Here is a 17,425-nt window from a genome sequence, read left to right as displayed (position 1 = left end):
GGTTAATTTTTTTTTTGTAGAAATTGAACACAAAAAGTTGCTATTAGGATTTGGTTGGAAGAAGTTGTATCTTAATTGGTTATGAGAAATATTTTGGATGGTAGATTTATATATAGTGTACAAAGGGAAGGTCATGAAGTTTCTTGGAGTTTCTTTATATTATTAATTTTATAATTTTATATGTAGTTTAATTTATGTTCCTCCATCTTCTATAGTTGGTGTCTTTTTTGTAAGATTTTTTGTACTTGTTTCTTCTTATATATGATCTAGCTTGTTCTAGTGCCCTGGCCCACCTCCTTTAATCATTTTTTGGTAGCATAGTAATATATGCACAAATTCAAATCCCATATATTATTGCTTTTACCCGTAAGAGAAGCAGTTGACATAGCAATCTACTATAAATTTATTGTTGAACCAAACATACATACATGTTTGCCGTCTAGAAATTTATCATTGAACCGAAATTGTAGAAAAATACGTATTTCACTATTCAATGAATTTTGACACAAAAAAATGACTTTGACAAGTAGAAAACCAACATGTTGAGGATAGAAAAAAATTGTTATGATAAACAATCAAGTAGAAAGTCAAAAAAATTGCATTAGACTACTAGACACTAAAAAATATTTATCATTAAAGAATTAATTAAAAATTAGTGTTTTTTTAATCTCTTCGAACATAAAAATATATTTATCAAATTATTTTTTCATATTTTAACTTTTTACGTTGCTTTTCCAAAAATCGGTCACTAAAGAAATCATTGAAGCGTATTTAAAGTCACTCGTCTATCTCTTTGAACGATTTAAGATTGTTCTTGTTCATTTTTATTTTGATCATATTCCTTATCGCCGTTCTCAATTATTGGTGATGTATGCAACTCAAATCTTTGATAATTAATGTGTAAATTATAGCCGCTTCCACCTGTCTTCATATAATTTTGAGACTCAAGATTATACATAGAATCAAAAACATCATAAGCCGACTCAAGAGTTGTACAATGAGTTTCAAACAAAATATAAAAAATTTTGTGTTCTATCGAGTGATTGAGGGTTTACATTTCAAGCGTCGAAGGAACATAGTACATAGTCATCAATTCTACAAGAGTATGTACATGTGGTGGTGGTGGACACTAATATGAATCTTTTATTTATAATATGAAATGTATGGTTCGGTATGTAGGTGAAGTGATGATGAAGACACTTATGTAGTTTGGTGCATGCTTTATTCTTGTAGAGTTGATTGGACATGAGGATACATTGGCAGATGTAAATGAGGACCACTCATATATTGTTCGACAAAAATAAATAATTTAATGTGTTGTTTAAACCAATTCATATATTAATTTAATTTAATTTTACACATTTTATGTGTTTTGTTGGATGTTCTTTATATTTTTATCTTTTTTTATTATATTTAATATATTATTTTTATTATATTATCAGTTATTTAAAAAAAATTAAATTAATAAATGATCGTATTATAGAAATACGACATGTACAAAACTTGGTCGCATTTTATAGATGCAACCTTATAAAAGCAAAAAAGAAAGATTTTTTTGGTATATAAATTTTACATAAAATATTTTTAAAAAAATTCAAAATAAAGAAGATATTATAAAAAAAAAAAAATCCTGTTTATGATGATTGCCTTTAAGGTGTAATATTTGTTGACAAAATAAAAGGTGTACTCTATAAATATATATATATATATATATATATATATATATATATATATATATTAATTCTTATCTCAATATTTTTTGTTCACTACGATTTCGAAACGTAGCAAGCCAGATAAATATACATAAACAAACCTTGACAGTTTTCAGACAGAACAGAACAATGAAGGCCATATATTCATAGGTATTAGGACAAAAATATTGATATATTGTCTGTTCCCTTCTCAGAAAGCTAGTTTTTCTTTTCCAAACCTATTGAAGTATGCAGATTTTTAAAATGATTAGATAGTTATCCGATATCGATTTTTATATTGTATTAATTCTTGGATGTTTTCTTTCATACTATTTTTTTAAAATAAAATTGATAATTTTTTATATATTAATATAGTAATTTTTATGTATTTGAATTAATTTGCTGTTAGAAATAAATTTATTTACAAATTTTTTAAATTTTATTGTAATTTTATATTATATTAAATAATTTGACTCCCTTAATAAAATTATATATTAAATTTTCTATTGACGTACCAATCTTGTACCCGTATCTATGGGCTATAAATACAATCTCCAAACTAAATAAATTAAAGGTGATAGATAAGTTAAAGATGCGTGGCTCCAAAAAGCTGTTCTTAGATATTTATAGACTTGTAGAGGGATTTGGATTATACGAAGGAAGGATATTTTACTTCTCTCCTAAAGTTATTTTTTTGGCAAAATTAGTTGATAAGATTAAGACACGTAGTTTGAAAGCTATATAATAGCTTATTTATTTATTTATTTATTTACTTCTGTGATAAATCTCTTAGTTTTGATGCAAATCTGTGGAGTTGAAGAACTAAATGAAAACGTTAAAATGATGGTTGAATCAATAAAATTTAATATTTTTATTAAAGTATTAAGTATAATAATTATATATAAAATTAATATATATTAGTTTTGACTTAAATACAAAGAAAAGTGAATTAAAGAAAGTTGATATATTTTGTTTAAATTTTGAAACGAATACATCATTTTTAATTGATTTTATTTTTGTTTATATTTAGGTTCAGAGAAAATATTAATTATTGATTAAGGTTCGTCCATAAATAAAAATCTAACATTGAATAAAAATATGGTGTCAAAATCTTTTTTAAAGGTCATGTAGTTTATTGTTGCTCTCGACACTCTTTAAAACTACCCACCAAGTTGTATGAAAGTCTTGATTCAACCTGGTGAAGAGGCAAGAGTGATATCATATTATTTATATTACTTTGGGGGTAAATTATTGGTATTCAAGTGTGACTAACAAATTTTAGATCAATTATAATTTAATTTTTGATATATAAAAGAGGTGACTCACACTCCATTTGACAGAAATTTAACGTCTCAATCTTGTGGTGATTCTGAAACATTTAACAATTTGTTGCATTTAGTACTCTTTCGGTACTCCAACAAGTGATATTAAAACCTCAATTTGTTGTATTAGATCCTTGTATCAAAAATCTTTTTGATAGTGTAGTAAAAAAATGTATATCATTATTTACAATTCTGATGCAAGTATAAGATGTAAGATCTCACACTTAAGAAGATATTATTGATTTCAAGTTGTACATCAACCCCAAATATACTCAATATTTGATACATAAGAAATATGAAGTTCTTAAAAAATATACAATGAATGAACCGTTGCTATTTATGGTAAAAAGTATGAGTATTGTTTTTAGTCCCCTAAGTTTTTCCTGAAATTGGGCCATCGATAACTTCATAAAGGTAGTAGTTGCTTCCTCAAATTGACAATGACACCATAGTCTTTTTCTTTTACACTAGGCATCATAGTCTTGATAGCCATTTTGGAAGTTACGGCGTTGCAGAAATATTTTGTATTTTTAATTTTTTAAATATGTTCATTTTATTTTAATAAAATATTATTATAGAAAGAAGATAAAATGCTAAATAATAAAAAAAAAATTTAGAAATAATAAAAATACTTTTGATATTTTTATTGTTTTTATAGACAATAGTTTATTTAAAAAAAATTATCGTTTTATTATAAATAAAATTAACATAAGTAAAACAAAAAATGTTGGACCCTAAATTTTTAGGCAATTTTGGAAATTAAATTTAAACATGAGTCATGTGTAGTTTCCAAAAGTCTTCAATGTTCTCTATCTATCTTACCAAATTTTCAAAAAATCTATTGCTCTCAACTCAACTACTTTTTCAACACCAAACCTTGATTCTTCTCCAACTTGTTTCCTACATTAACCATAGACATAGCTCTTCTAGCACTTTCTAAGTTTTTTCCCTTTTATTATTTCTCACCCCCAAGAGCACATTTGTTATACCTTTTAAATTCTTCTATCAATATTCTTTCTACCTCCTCTTGTTTGAGATTGAAATTTCTAAAGGCAACAACTTGTTCTAAGGTATCATGTATATTGTTTTTTAATTTATCATATCATATATGAAGCTTATGACCCTAATAAATGTTTTGTTTTATTTAAGTAGACGGTAAATGAGTGAAAGATCTATACTTGTAATGTTTTTTTTTTTTGTTAAAAGGGTTTGAAGACGTATCATATTTACGACTTTGTTTGTTGACAGAAGATAGAGTGCACATCTGAACAAATACAAAAAAATTGTGTTTGAGCAGTCTTGTGCTTTCTGATCTTCCGTCAACATCCAAGTTTCTTAACTTTTCATGAAAACATTCTTCTTAAAAATATAATGCATTTTTTAAGGAGAAAATCCTGGTAAGTATTTATGTATCTTTAGTTTAAAATAATGTATTAACATCCAAAAATATTTGTGTGTATATTTTGCAATTACAACAATGCATTCCAAATTAAAAGGGATATACTATACATAGAGAATGCACACACAGTTTCATAGAAACCCATATTTCTTTACTCTTCTTTTGGAAGGTTTAATTTCTTCTTTTAATCTTTCTTTGAATGATTTGTTGTTTGGTAAATTGTTATAAAAATTGTAAATTGAACATATCCTTAACTTTAAACAAATATTTCTATTGCATAGAACCGTTGAATCTTCAATAGTTGATTTATCGAGTCATATATATTATGTTGCTGACAATTTTTATAATTTTATTATTAAAATAATATTTAAGTGATCCAAAAGTTTGTAATTGAAAATCCACCATATTTAAATGTGGTGGTTCAGAAGTCATTAAAATAGAGAAGTATGATTTGAATGGGCATTATGGTCGTGAGTAATAGATATAAATACATTTTTCATGATAAAAAGATAGAAACTTACTATTTGAATGGATATTATGACAGTGACTAATAGATATGAATGCATTTTTTATGATAAAAAGATATAAAAGTGTACGATTTGAATGGATATTATGGTAGTAAGTAATGGATATGAATGCATTTTTTATAATAAAAAAATATAAAAATGTACAATTTAAATAGATTATGACAGTGAGTATGGATATGAATTTATTTTTATGGTAGAAAAATCGGTAAATAATTGTATATCTCTTAGGCTTTTTCTACCGTTTTGGTATACACCATTTATGATAAAAGAGTGAACACTTAAAAAAAACAAAAAAAAAAAAAAAACAAATGAAATTGAAGTTCTCCATCTTAGCAATAGTTAGAGGTAATTTTATGAATTTAATTTCTGCTGCATTTGGTGTTTAATGTTTTTCCATAATTTTGAAATTTTTTACATTTCATTTTAAGTTAGTATTGAGTATTTATATTAATTTAAGATTTTATTTGCTTCACACATAACAAGACATATAGTAATATTTTTTGTGTTTTTTTATTTTTCTTTTTTTAGAATGTAGTTTTTATATTTCTCTTCTCTTTCAAATGTTTTCAACTTTATTTGATTTTTACTTCTATTATATTTATCACACCCATATATATTAAAATATCAATTTTTAGTTGTCTCTTTCATCTCTTCATATTTACATTACAACATATATCTATACACTATTGGAAACTTTAACATTTAAAATTTGTTTAAAATATTTGTTTAAAGTACTTCATTCATATCACAATGATGGTGATTTATGTATATAACAGTGTTAGTCCATCTATCTTGTCATTTATGTTTATTTTACATGTAATAGTATTGAGACGGATATTCTTATGTTCATTTGTTGGTTTTTTTTATTATTTTAATATATTTGTTCACATTTATTAGATTTTTTTATATTTCATTTATTAGATTTTAAAAAAATTGCAACGACAAAATTAATAAAAACAAAAATAAACAATTGAAAAAACAAAAATGGTAAAAGGATAACTCAAATGAAGTAGTTTTTAGAAATTCTTTTTCTTGTTTCCCAGAAATAGTTTTTAAAAGTGACGTATTGGAAAGTTAAGATTTTTTTAAAAGACTTAATTAATATATAAAATATTAATTAAATGATAAAATTAAAAAATAATTTAATATTAAAAATTAAAGATATCATTCACTTTAAAATAATTTCCGTATTATATGATGGAAAAAATACTTTTGGTTGATAACTAGATTGATGTATTAAGTTACATTTAATTAATAAAAGTTTGTCAAATAAGTAGATTCATCACAAATATCACAAGAAATTTAGAAACAAAATATAGCCAACATAAGGCAAGACAAGCTGATTTTAGCCCTAAAAAAAAATAAAATATTGTAACATCACAAGTGTAAAAAGATATGGTAATTGACATACTTAATTAAAAAAATTATATTAAAAAAAAATAAAAGTTAACTTTAAATAAAGTTATAAATAATATTATTATTCGTATTAAAAGGTCTATTTTCTATCGATATCTTGCTTGAAATTTATTTTAGACTTCAACAAGTATTGTGTTGATCTTTTGTTTTGCATAATTTTATATTCTATTGTATAGCGTCTTAAAATATCATCTTTATATTAATTGATTTTTATATTTTTAGTTATGCTATTTTATAGAGTCTAAAATATAAATTTATTCACAAACTTTAGTTGTTATTCTTAAAGAATAATATTCTTTGTGGATCACACAGATCCAATATCTAATTATTAAATATATTATAACATAAAATCCTTTCAGCAAAGGAAATACTGCTTAGTTAATCTTGATTGAGAACTAAACTAGCATTGAATCTCTCAAATAAGTTAGGGTTCATTATAAGGAATAAAAGAAAGAAAGAAAAAAAAGAAAATTTTGCTTTGTTGTCTTTTTCACCCTCTTAAGTCATGTAGTTGAGGTATCCAAATTCAACATTAGTGAACTTCATATTACAACTTACCAACTAAGTTTTTTTTTTTTTTTTTTCTTTTCAAAACTTACCAATTAAACTAGGTGCAAAAATAGTGAGGAAAATAGCTTTAATTCATTAATTATTTAAATAAACATAAATTTGGGCTAATACTCATAGGCCTAAAAAAATTTGCGGTTTGCTTTATGAATTTTAATAGATATACCCCTATACTTTACAAACACACCTCCACATTTCCTTAATTATTTGCCTCTTCATAGTTTCATTTTTGTCTTTTATCCATCCTTTCTAATATTTTTCACCATAAGGTTCATTTACGATGGAGATATACTAAATAATACATTGTCTAATAATAAAAAAGACCAACAAAAATCTCATTTAAATTCACAATAACAAATTAAAATTTATGTATAAGAACAATTTACTAGTATAAGGTTAATATTGCTTTGTTTATTTTATTAATTAAAAAGGTTTAAGTGAATTTAACTAAAATAAATGAGATTAGAGAAAAAAGAATATAAATTATAAGTTTAAACACTATTTAAGTTGCGTTTAAAAACATATTACAAATTAGTGTGTAACGGACAATTGACAAATAACTCTATTTTGATTTTACAAGGGTAACATTTATTTTTTTTAAACTTATAATATCTCAAAATTGGTGATTAACCTATAAATTATTTATCTAATATTAGATAGTTGTATGATATGTTATTATTTGTAAATTGTAATGAAATAATTTTTTTTACAAATGAAATGAAATTAGTAATACTATTTGAAAGGTTTACAAATGTTTGAATAAATTTTATTTAGGGTGTACACCACCTTAAAAGTCCAACAATAAGTAAAAAATAACAGTTTTATTTCTAAAATATTAAATATACACATTTCGGTATATATATAGTTATTAAATACTTATAGTTATATTAATATTTAATTTAAATTTCACTATATAATTGAGTTTACTCCAAAGTAGATTAAAATTCTTACAAATGATTCCAATAGCTATGTAGCACCAACCCTACCAACCTCTTTGTAACAAGAAATATTTTTCATGGGTTAATAGTGGTCCACAACTACTTAGAGGATTCTCTTCGACCATTGACTATATAGAGGTTAAACATTTTATTTAAAGTTAAATGTATTCCGCAGTTAGTGGAAAAAAGTATCAATCCATAATATTGTGGATCGATGAAAATATATTGTGATGCAATTAGAGAAAAGATATTGGTGAAACTCATATTTTTTTAATGTTCTTCCACACTTAAATTAATATGGGTTCAAGATGATTCAAAAGTTATATTTAGAGAGGTAAACTTTCTACTATATATTTTTAAACACGGACTAATTAATTACGTGGGATTAGTGGGTCAATGTTGAATGCATCGTACAACTACACTTGAGTGGTTTCCTCTGAACATTTTGAAAAATAAAATTTATATATGAATTAATTCGAATTAGATATTGATCCATTATGAAATAGATAATAATTAATTAAAAAAAAGTATCTTGTTAATAAGTACTCTTGTTAATAAATCACAGAAAAAAATAAATGATAAATTTTGAATGAAAATATTTATTTTTTAAAATTTTAAAATTTGAATCGTATAATTTTTAATATTTTTTTTTTTATATTTAGATTCTTAACAAGTGTCATTAAGACGCTTTTTAGTAATTACAAAAAAAAATTTGTCAACAAGTCAAAAATAAAAAATAAAAAATAAATTCTGAGTGAAAAATTATTTTTCACAATTCTAAAATTTGAATTGTAAAATTTTCATTTTTTTTTTATATTTAGATTTTTAACGAGTATATTTGAAATACTTTTTAATATTTTCCTTAAAAAAATGAAAAGAACTCCGTGATAAATGAAAGGAACTCATCATAAGGAATTAATAATAAGTCTGTACTTAGTTATAATAATCAAGCTGTTTTTGCTGAATTAGTGAGAAAAGTCAACAACAACCATCATAATAAAGTAGGGTTGAGAAAATATGTCACAATAATTATTGCTAATTGGTAAAGGAATTAGTTGTTCAATTGGCCCAAAGATAAAACAATGCTGCCCAACTAAGGTACATAGAGAATAAAGTTATGGTCGTTTAAATGTACTACATGTACTGTCACCACGTGATGATTTTCAATTCTTGCACAAACTACTAGCAAAAGAATAAAGGAGTTTCTTTTTCTTTCTTTCTAACATAAATTAAAGATGAAAGTATAATCTTCAATTTAAGATAAAAGAAGACTTTAAAATTTATTGAACTGAATTTATATTTATTTTATTAATAACACTAACAAAAATTGAAATCTACATCATGTTGTACCTAATACCTATTATTTTGCTATTGAAGTTAAAAAGGATGGTATCTTAAAAGTACATATTAAAGAATCAAATATATGAATAATCTCTTTGAACTTTGTGTATTGAAATTCACAAATTTTTTACAATTTTGAAATATCTTTTTTTTTTTAAAACATGTTATTTCCTTAACATGTTCTGTTAGAACACTTGTTAACAATACTTTCTAGTTAAACAGACTATATGTAATTTAGAAAATAGGTAGATTGTTGATGTTCCCTTTATCTTGAGCCCTTTGTTGTTTAAGGATTTGGGGCTGTATTTGGACCTTAATCTTGTTTCAATAATATGAGGTATTTTAAAAAAAAATTCAATTTTGTTACTTCTTAGAAAATGATAAACATATTGTGGACTCTAATAATTGTTTGTTTGATTTTATTTATTTTTATTTATTTATTGACGTAAACATATTTAAAATTATTTGTGAGAATTCATAAAAATTAAGTTAAGATTTATTTATGATTTAATTTATTTTCATAAATTCTTATAAAAATAACTTATATTTCATATAAAATATATTTATTTTATTTTATCTTTTATTATAGAAAAAATTAATACATAAACATTTATACTATAACTACTTGATTAATTTGTTTATCTAAATATGGCCTAAATATTAAATTACAATTTGAAATGAGTTCAAACTTAATTCATCAATATAATTATCGTTGTAAATTTTGTTTACATTTTAGAACTTTAAATGAATATTGTATCCCATATTTTTAAGTGAAAAATATTTTAATAGAAAATTATTATTATTTGTGATAAGATTTGACTTAGCGGATCCATTTTATTTTTATCAGGTAGAACCCCACTGCTCCACTTCGTCTAAGTCTAATGCTCTTAATATTCAATCAAATTGATGTCTCAAAAGATATTGAAGTTCATAAATTACAACAATTTTGTAATAGACATAGTAAAGAATTGAATTACAAAATTACCACGTCATACCTATATTGAAATTGGATCTTTAGTAAGAATAATAATAAAATATAATCGATAATTGGACAAAAAAATTTGACACTGTATAAAATACATTTAATTTTAGTCTATTTAGATTACAAAAGGAGAAAAATAATTAATATAAAACTAAAATTTATATAAAATATGTTTGAAATAAACTATTTGATTTTAACTTTTATATCTTAAAAATATTTATGTTAGGAAAAATTGGCTTCCCATACACACTAAAAATATCTATAAATAATAATAATAATAATAATAATAATAATAATAATAATAATAATATCCATTTAAATTATAAATCAGACCTCTTCTCTTAGATTCGAATTTGAGACGTCACATCAAAGTTAATTATAATTAAATTTACTATAAAAAATAAGAATATAAATTAGGCAAAGGGAACCACCTTAAAAGTCAAGTGAGAAATCTAGCAGACGTGTAAACCGTTATAAATCTGAGTTCTTTCATACATAACCCAAACATAGTTTTCTACTTATCAGATTTTATTACAGTGTATATAAAAAGTGGCACAATTTCAGGAGAGAAAGTTCGGAGAAGGTGAAATTAATAAATTCTCATGCCAAATGATTTTTCTTTATTTTATTTTGAAAATAACGTTCTTCAACATGCAAATTTCATATTTGTCATAAAAATTAAGAAGATTTTAGAATTCATTGGAAGAAGATTCCAAAATATGAAAATTAAAACAACCTCGCAAAAATAGTATAGTATACATAACCCAACTTGAGTTTGTAGCTTCAACAGTTGATTGAGTTGAATTCTTAATAGGGAACAATAGTATAATGGTATGAAACAATATTGTACCTGTAAAACAAATAGTAACATGTTGTTCACTATAACCATAAATTACGATAAAATGGACCCCACTTAATTGGATCATATTAATCACGCCATCACTCTCGGCTTTTTATTTCTATAAAATTGCTTTCTTTCACCCCCCCAATTTCCTCACTACTATCACTCTTCCCAAAGGGAACACCAAAAAATGAATTCCCTTTCATGCTTTCTCATTGTTTTTTCTCTTTCTCTTCTAACTTCAAATTTTGTTTCATCCTCTGCAGTTCAAGACCCTGAACTAGTTGTACAAGATGTACAAAGGTAATAACTATAGCATTTTTTCTTTTTATTTCTTCCAAAAAAAAAAGTTTGTGTTATATATACCACTTTAGCTACATTATTCGTTATAGCGTAATATGTCAGGTGGACTCACTATATTGCATAAAAATTTATATATAAGTTATTTCTACGATCAAATATAAAATGTATTAAATAAATTTAGTGTCAACTTTGAATAAACTAAAACCAGTTTACGAATTTTTTTAAATTGTTTTATAAAAAATTTCAAACGTTCATGCAAATGACCGTGTTTAATATTTCTAATTAATTAGTAACTATTCCCTCACTTCGTTTTTTTAAGTTTTATTTGAAAAAATTATGTTTCTTGTTATTTGTTGTTTTCAAAGTTTTAAGTAGTATTAACTATACTTTTTTTTTACAAAAATAATATTAACTATTGTTTTATTGAAATTATCTCTTTAAATATTTATTGCAGAGAGAAAAATAAGCGAATTGTGATATTAAAGAGTTAGTGGTACTATAAAAATATATAAATAATTTCATTAAAAATAACACGATTTAATGATTTATTTAGTATGTGTAAACAACCTTAAAATAATGATTGAAAATTAACCGATATATTACATATTAATATAATAGTTTGTCCTTCATAAAAAAAAATTAATTGTGTCACATTTGAATTAATTAATTTTTTAACTTCTCATTTATGTAGGAGCATCAATAATGCTTCTAGGAGAAACTTGGGTTATTTATCATGTGGAACTGGCAACCCAATTGATGATTGTTGGAGATGTGACACAAATTGGGAAAACAACCGACAAAGATTAGCTGATTGTGCAATTGGATTTGGCAAAGATGCAATTGGTGGAAAAAATGGTAAAATCTATATTGTCACTGATTCAAGTGATGATGATCCAGTTAACCCTAAGCCAGGAACATTAAGATATGGTTCAATACAAGATGAACCATTATGGATAATATTCAAAAGAGATATGGTAATTACATTAAAACAAGAACTTTTGGTAAATTCATTCAAAACAATTGATGGAAGAGGTGCTAGTGTGCATATAGCAAATGGGGGGTGTATAACAATACATTATGTTAGTAACATTATAATACATGGTATTAATGTTCATGATTGTAAACCAAGGGGGAACACAAATATTAGAGACTCACCAGAACATTATGGATTTTGGACGGTTTCAGATGGTGATGGAATTTCAATATTTAATTCAAAGCATATTTGGGTTGATCATTGTTCTTTGTCTAATTGTCGTGATGGATTAATTGATGTTATACATGGATCTACGGCTATTACTATTAGTAACAATTATATGACTCATCATGATAAGGTCATGCTTTTAGGACATAGTGATTCTTATACACAAGATAAGGACATGCAAGTCACTATTGCTTTTAATCATTTTGGAGAAGGCCTTGTCCAAAGAATGCCAAGGTATGCATATATATCAATAATTTCTCATCAAATTTCAATTTGGTAATTTTTTTTTATACATGTTCTTTATTTCTTTTATAAGTTATATATATATAAATAAATATAATAATTGTGAACATTGAACCCTTTAAATTTTGACTTTTTTTTTAGTGACAAATATAAAAATAAATAGAAGAGATTTTACTTTTTTTGTTCTTTTCTAAATTTCAATCTTACATTAAAATTTTAAAGTATATTGGTATTGAATTTCATATTAATGTCAACTATTTCTTACTAGTAGCATGAGGCTCCACTGAACCAAAAACAGAGTAAAGGCCAAACTAAACAATCATATCTAACCACCTTAAAACCTGAAAATTCAAAAAGTGTAAAAAGGTTAATTTTGACTTTTTGATGGAGTTATATAGTTAAGATTGAGAAAGAATGAGACATTTTATTTGTTCAAACAACCACTTGAAATGGTGTCTTTTCAAAAATATTCTCTTAATATTGAAAGTTTTATTTTAAATAAACTCTAGTTATTCTCATAAGTTTTGGTGAAGGAAGCTTTTGAGAATGTACTTATATCTTTATAAGATTAAAAATATTAATTACATTTAATTAATTTTTTAAGGATTAAATAAATTTTTAATTTCTATAAAAAAAATTCTCAACATTTGAATTCCTAAAAATATGATTCACTATTAGTCCTTATTTTTTTTTTTTAAATTGTAAAACCTTGATTCTTTTAGTCTTTAAAAGAAATCTCTATAAAATCAAAATAAAAACTAAAAAAATTAAATAAAAATTTAAAGACTAAACAGAAAAATATCATAATTTTGTAATAATTGAAAATATATTTAACTCAATTTTTTAATATATGTAAAATTAGTTATTTTTACTTATATTTAAAAGCGCATAAATAACTTTAAACAATTAATTATTGTTTTCAGGTGTAGACATGGATATTTTCATGTGGTGAACAATGATTACACTCACTGGGAAATGTATGCAATTGGTGGAAGTGCAAACCCTACAATCAACAGCCAAGGAAACAGATTTCTAGCACCAAATAATAGATTTAGCAAAGAAGTAACAAAATATGAAAATGCTCCACAAAGTGAATGGAACAATTGGAATTGGAGATCAGAGGGTGATTTGTTCTTGAATGGAGCATTCTTTAGACAAAGTGGTGCTGGTGCTTCTTCTATCTATGCTAGGGCTTCAAGTCTTAGTGCAAGACCATCTTCTCTTGTTGCTTCCATTACTACCACATCCGGCGCGCTTAATTGCAAGAAGGGTGTTCGTTGCTGATTCACGACTTAAAAAAGTTGAATTAACGACGAAAAATTTGAGAAAAAAAATATATTATATAACTTATTTTTACTTTTGTCGGTGAATATTAGAGACGTTAAAATTGAATATCAATTTCGTCCTTGATTTTCGAGAGTAATTCAACTTTTTAAATAGTGATTAATGATTACTATAATTGCATGAAAGTAAAAGGATTAATAATAAAAAATGAGACTTGTGTTAATGCTTAATTTATTGATTCTCTTCTACGAGAGCAACATGATATAGTAATTATGGAGAAAGTTAAATTAATTTTAAAAATTTAAATTTAATGATCTCCACAACTTTCGCTCGTTGCAATTGTTGTAGAGAATTTATGTTCTCGCATTACCAATATAATATAATATAATATATATTTATAAGATGCAATTTCAATTACAACCTATGACATTTTCTTTTCATATATTGTAATGATCACATTGAGAATATGTTGCTTGTAAAAATGGAAAGAAAATGGAATGCAGTTAGTGTTGGTGTGATAAAATGATCTTAGTACTTTTTAATGTGCATGCCTCGTTTATTATATAGTACATCTTTATGATCTTTTGCATTGGTACCAAGCAGCTTCACTTTTTTCCACTCTTCGATCATAGAATGACCCATTATATCTTTTAAAATGTCCTTTCTTCTTTTGCATGCGTAGCTGTTACAATGAAAGTTGATTCTTTTTTTAAATGAAAATGAAAGTAGATTCTTTGTACTACAATAACCAACAAAAACTGGACCATCTAAACCTAGCTCCTTCTTAGTAAACACAAGGCACCACCTTCGTCTTTTAGATGTGATATTCGGATGTTGTGAATTTTTCAGAATTTAAATTGAGTCGATCATTTTTTGCTTTCATGTTCAAGTTTGTTCAAGACTAATCAATTATTCGAACATACATAAATTATGAAATTGAAAGAAAAAAACACGAAAGGGGTTGAATTGTAGTTTATATATAACTTTTTATTAAAAACTTTTAATATTTTTTGAAAGATTAAAACTTAATATTGAGAATATAAAAGAATCTTTTGAAATATTTTTGACAAAACAATTAATATGTTGAAAACATAATCACTTTGATCCAAGATAATAAAAAAATATAAAACAATAACAAAATAAGAAGACGAAACACAGAAAAATTTATTTTAGTTTACTGTCAACTTAATAATTAGGTCGAAACCCTATCCTCCAATGTAATCTAGTAAATATCTCCTAGTTAACACAAGATTTACTTCATAACTTCTTAAAAGTTAACGACATAATTTTGTGTCGGTTAAGGAACTTATATTTCAACATCTTTATATTTTATTTGCTTGTCATTAAAATTGTGTCAATTTACAATCTTGTTCTCTTATCATAATATTTAAATTATTTTCATCCTCAATTGTTAATAATAACATAGAATGACTAACCAAGAAATCGGGTCAAGCTCAACCATTGCTCTCTTTTACTACAAATCCTTCTTGTTGTTAAAAAAATTATCTATCTCTATCAAATTTTGATGATCAGAGTGTCTTAAATAATGAATTTTGTCAATTTATAACTTAAAATTATATTTTAAGTCATGAACATATCTACCATATAAGTAAAAAAAAAAAATAATAAATAAAAACAAAATTTGAATAACTTTTTTTTACTATAGGAAAAAAATCGCACTGAAAAATTCAAAATGACTCAAAAAACATTCATACATATCATCATTTGAGGGATATAAGGTTGATTTAATGACGGAAGTAAAGGCGTTAATTGAAGAATGAGGTGATAAATGTTAAATCTTCACCTTTAACAAAATATTAATATTATTAACGATACTAATTATTAACATTAGTCGTTATAAAAAAAAAATCGTCATCACATTTAACAAAAGTATGGTTATAACACGCACATGATAAATTTTTATTATCTGACCAAAGCATTTGCACTCTCCCAATCATTCATACACAAGCCTAAAGAAAAGAGAAAAAGTCTCTTGACATGTATATGCAACTTCTTCCTTACTATTTATATATTTGGTTTAACCTAACGATGAGTCATACCGAAACATGCATACACAAAACATACAATTTTATATAACAACGAGAGTTGCAACACAAAACCATTTCAAATGAAAAATAACACATAGCTAGCTCAATTAGAAGGCAAATAAGCAAACAATAGCAAAGGTAGCAGCAGAGAAATGCAGAGATGAGGCACTGCTGCTGTCCTCGTCGTCTGCTGGTGAGGTCTCAGGAGCAAAGACATCACCAGCAGGAGCGGGCCCAGGAGCAAAGAGTTCGATAGGGTCACTGGCTTGTGCTGGTGAAGCTGAAATTTCTTCATCCTGAGAGGGTGAAGAAGTAGGAGAAAATGTTGAAGGTGATGGTGGAGAAGCTGAAGAAGTAGGAGAAAAGGTTGAAGGTGATGGTGAAGAAGTTGAAAGGGTTGCTTTTGGCGAAGATGCCGGTGGTAATGATGATTTTGGTGATGGTGATGATGATGATGATGGTGGTGATAGTGATGGTGATGATGATGATGATGATGCTGGTGATAGCGATGGTGATGATTTAGGAGAAGCGGACGGAGATACTTCGCTCATGACCGATCCGGTCATGACTACAAAAATAAGGGCAAGAACAATTAATTGACGAGCCATTTTTTTTTTTATAGATTTTTGGTGATTCTTAATGTAATTGCAGCTGTTCTCTATAGGAGAAAAACTGCCGTTATTATAAAAATGAAAAATGAGCTAAAATAAAAAAAAGTTATTTGTAATGAGAGAACATTTGAGGTGTATGAGAGAATATAGGAAAAATGTGTGGAGATTATTGGATTGAGAAGTGAATGATTTTCTTTGTTTTCAAATGTAGGAATGATGTTGTTAGTGGATTATGAATAAATTGGTAAAATTAGAGAAAAGCACATTAAGGGAGAGGAAAATATATTCAATTTAGATATCATTTTGTTGACCTTTGGTTTAAATTGAGTGCGAGTCAACCGGGATGTGGTGGATTTTGGCATTTGTGTATGAAGATTAGAGGAATTAATATTGGATAAGTAAATTACCTTGTTTTTAAGTTCATCTTATTTATTAATGAGATGAAGAGAGTAAGTCCCAACTTCACTTTGATATTTTACAAATAAGCAAATTGTTTTTTACCAATGAAATGTCACATTATTGAAAAGTATGAAATAAATAAATAAAAAATTACAACTAAAACCACATTTATCTTAGTCTTATAAACCCAATTAATTTTATACAAAATATAATTCTAAAACTCTAACTAACACAAACTAATTCTATTGATCATAAATGTTTTTCAAACACAAAAGTTGATATCAGACATATTTCAACCACATTTTATATAGT

At 25.3% G+C, this 17,425-nt stretch overlaps 1 protein-coding gene across 1 annotated transcript; it reads left to right on the top strand.

Moving 5' to 3' along the window:
* Positions 1-11,167: 11,167 nt before the first annotated feature.
* On the top strand, positions 11,168-14,285 carry LOC101488916 (probable pectate lyase 5). Its single transcript, XM_004489497.4, has 3 exons — positions 11,168-11,327; positions 12,019-12,762; positions 13,695-14,285. The coding sequence occupies exons 1-3, from the start codon at positions 11,215-11,217 to the stop codon at positions 14,053-14,055; spliced, it is 1,218 nt and encodes a 405-aa protein (XP_004489554.1). The 5' UTR covers positions 11,168-11,214; the 3' UTR covers positions 14,056-14,285.
* The last annotated feature ends 3,140 nt before the right edge of the window (positions 14,286-17,425 follow it).

This window comes from Cicer arietinum, chromosome 2 (assembly GCF_000331145.2).
Source record: "Cicer arietinum cultivar CDC Frontier isolate Library 1 chromosome 2, Cicar.CDCFrontier_v2.0, whole genome shotgun sequence".
In the NCBI taxonomy this organism is placed as follows: domain Eukaryota; kingdom Viridiplantae; phylum Streptophyta; class Magnoliopsida; order Fabales; family Fabaceae; genus Cicer; species Cicer arietinum.
The sequence above is the reverse complement of the archived record's forward strand: the minus strand, read 5'-3'. Positions and strand labels throughout refer to the sequence as shown.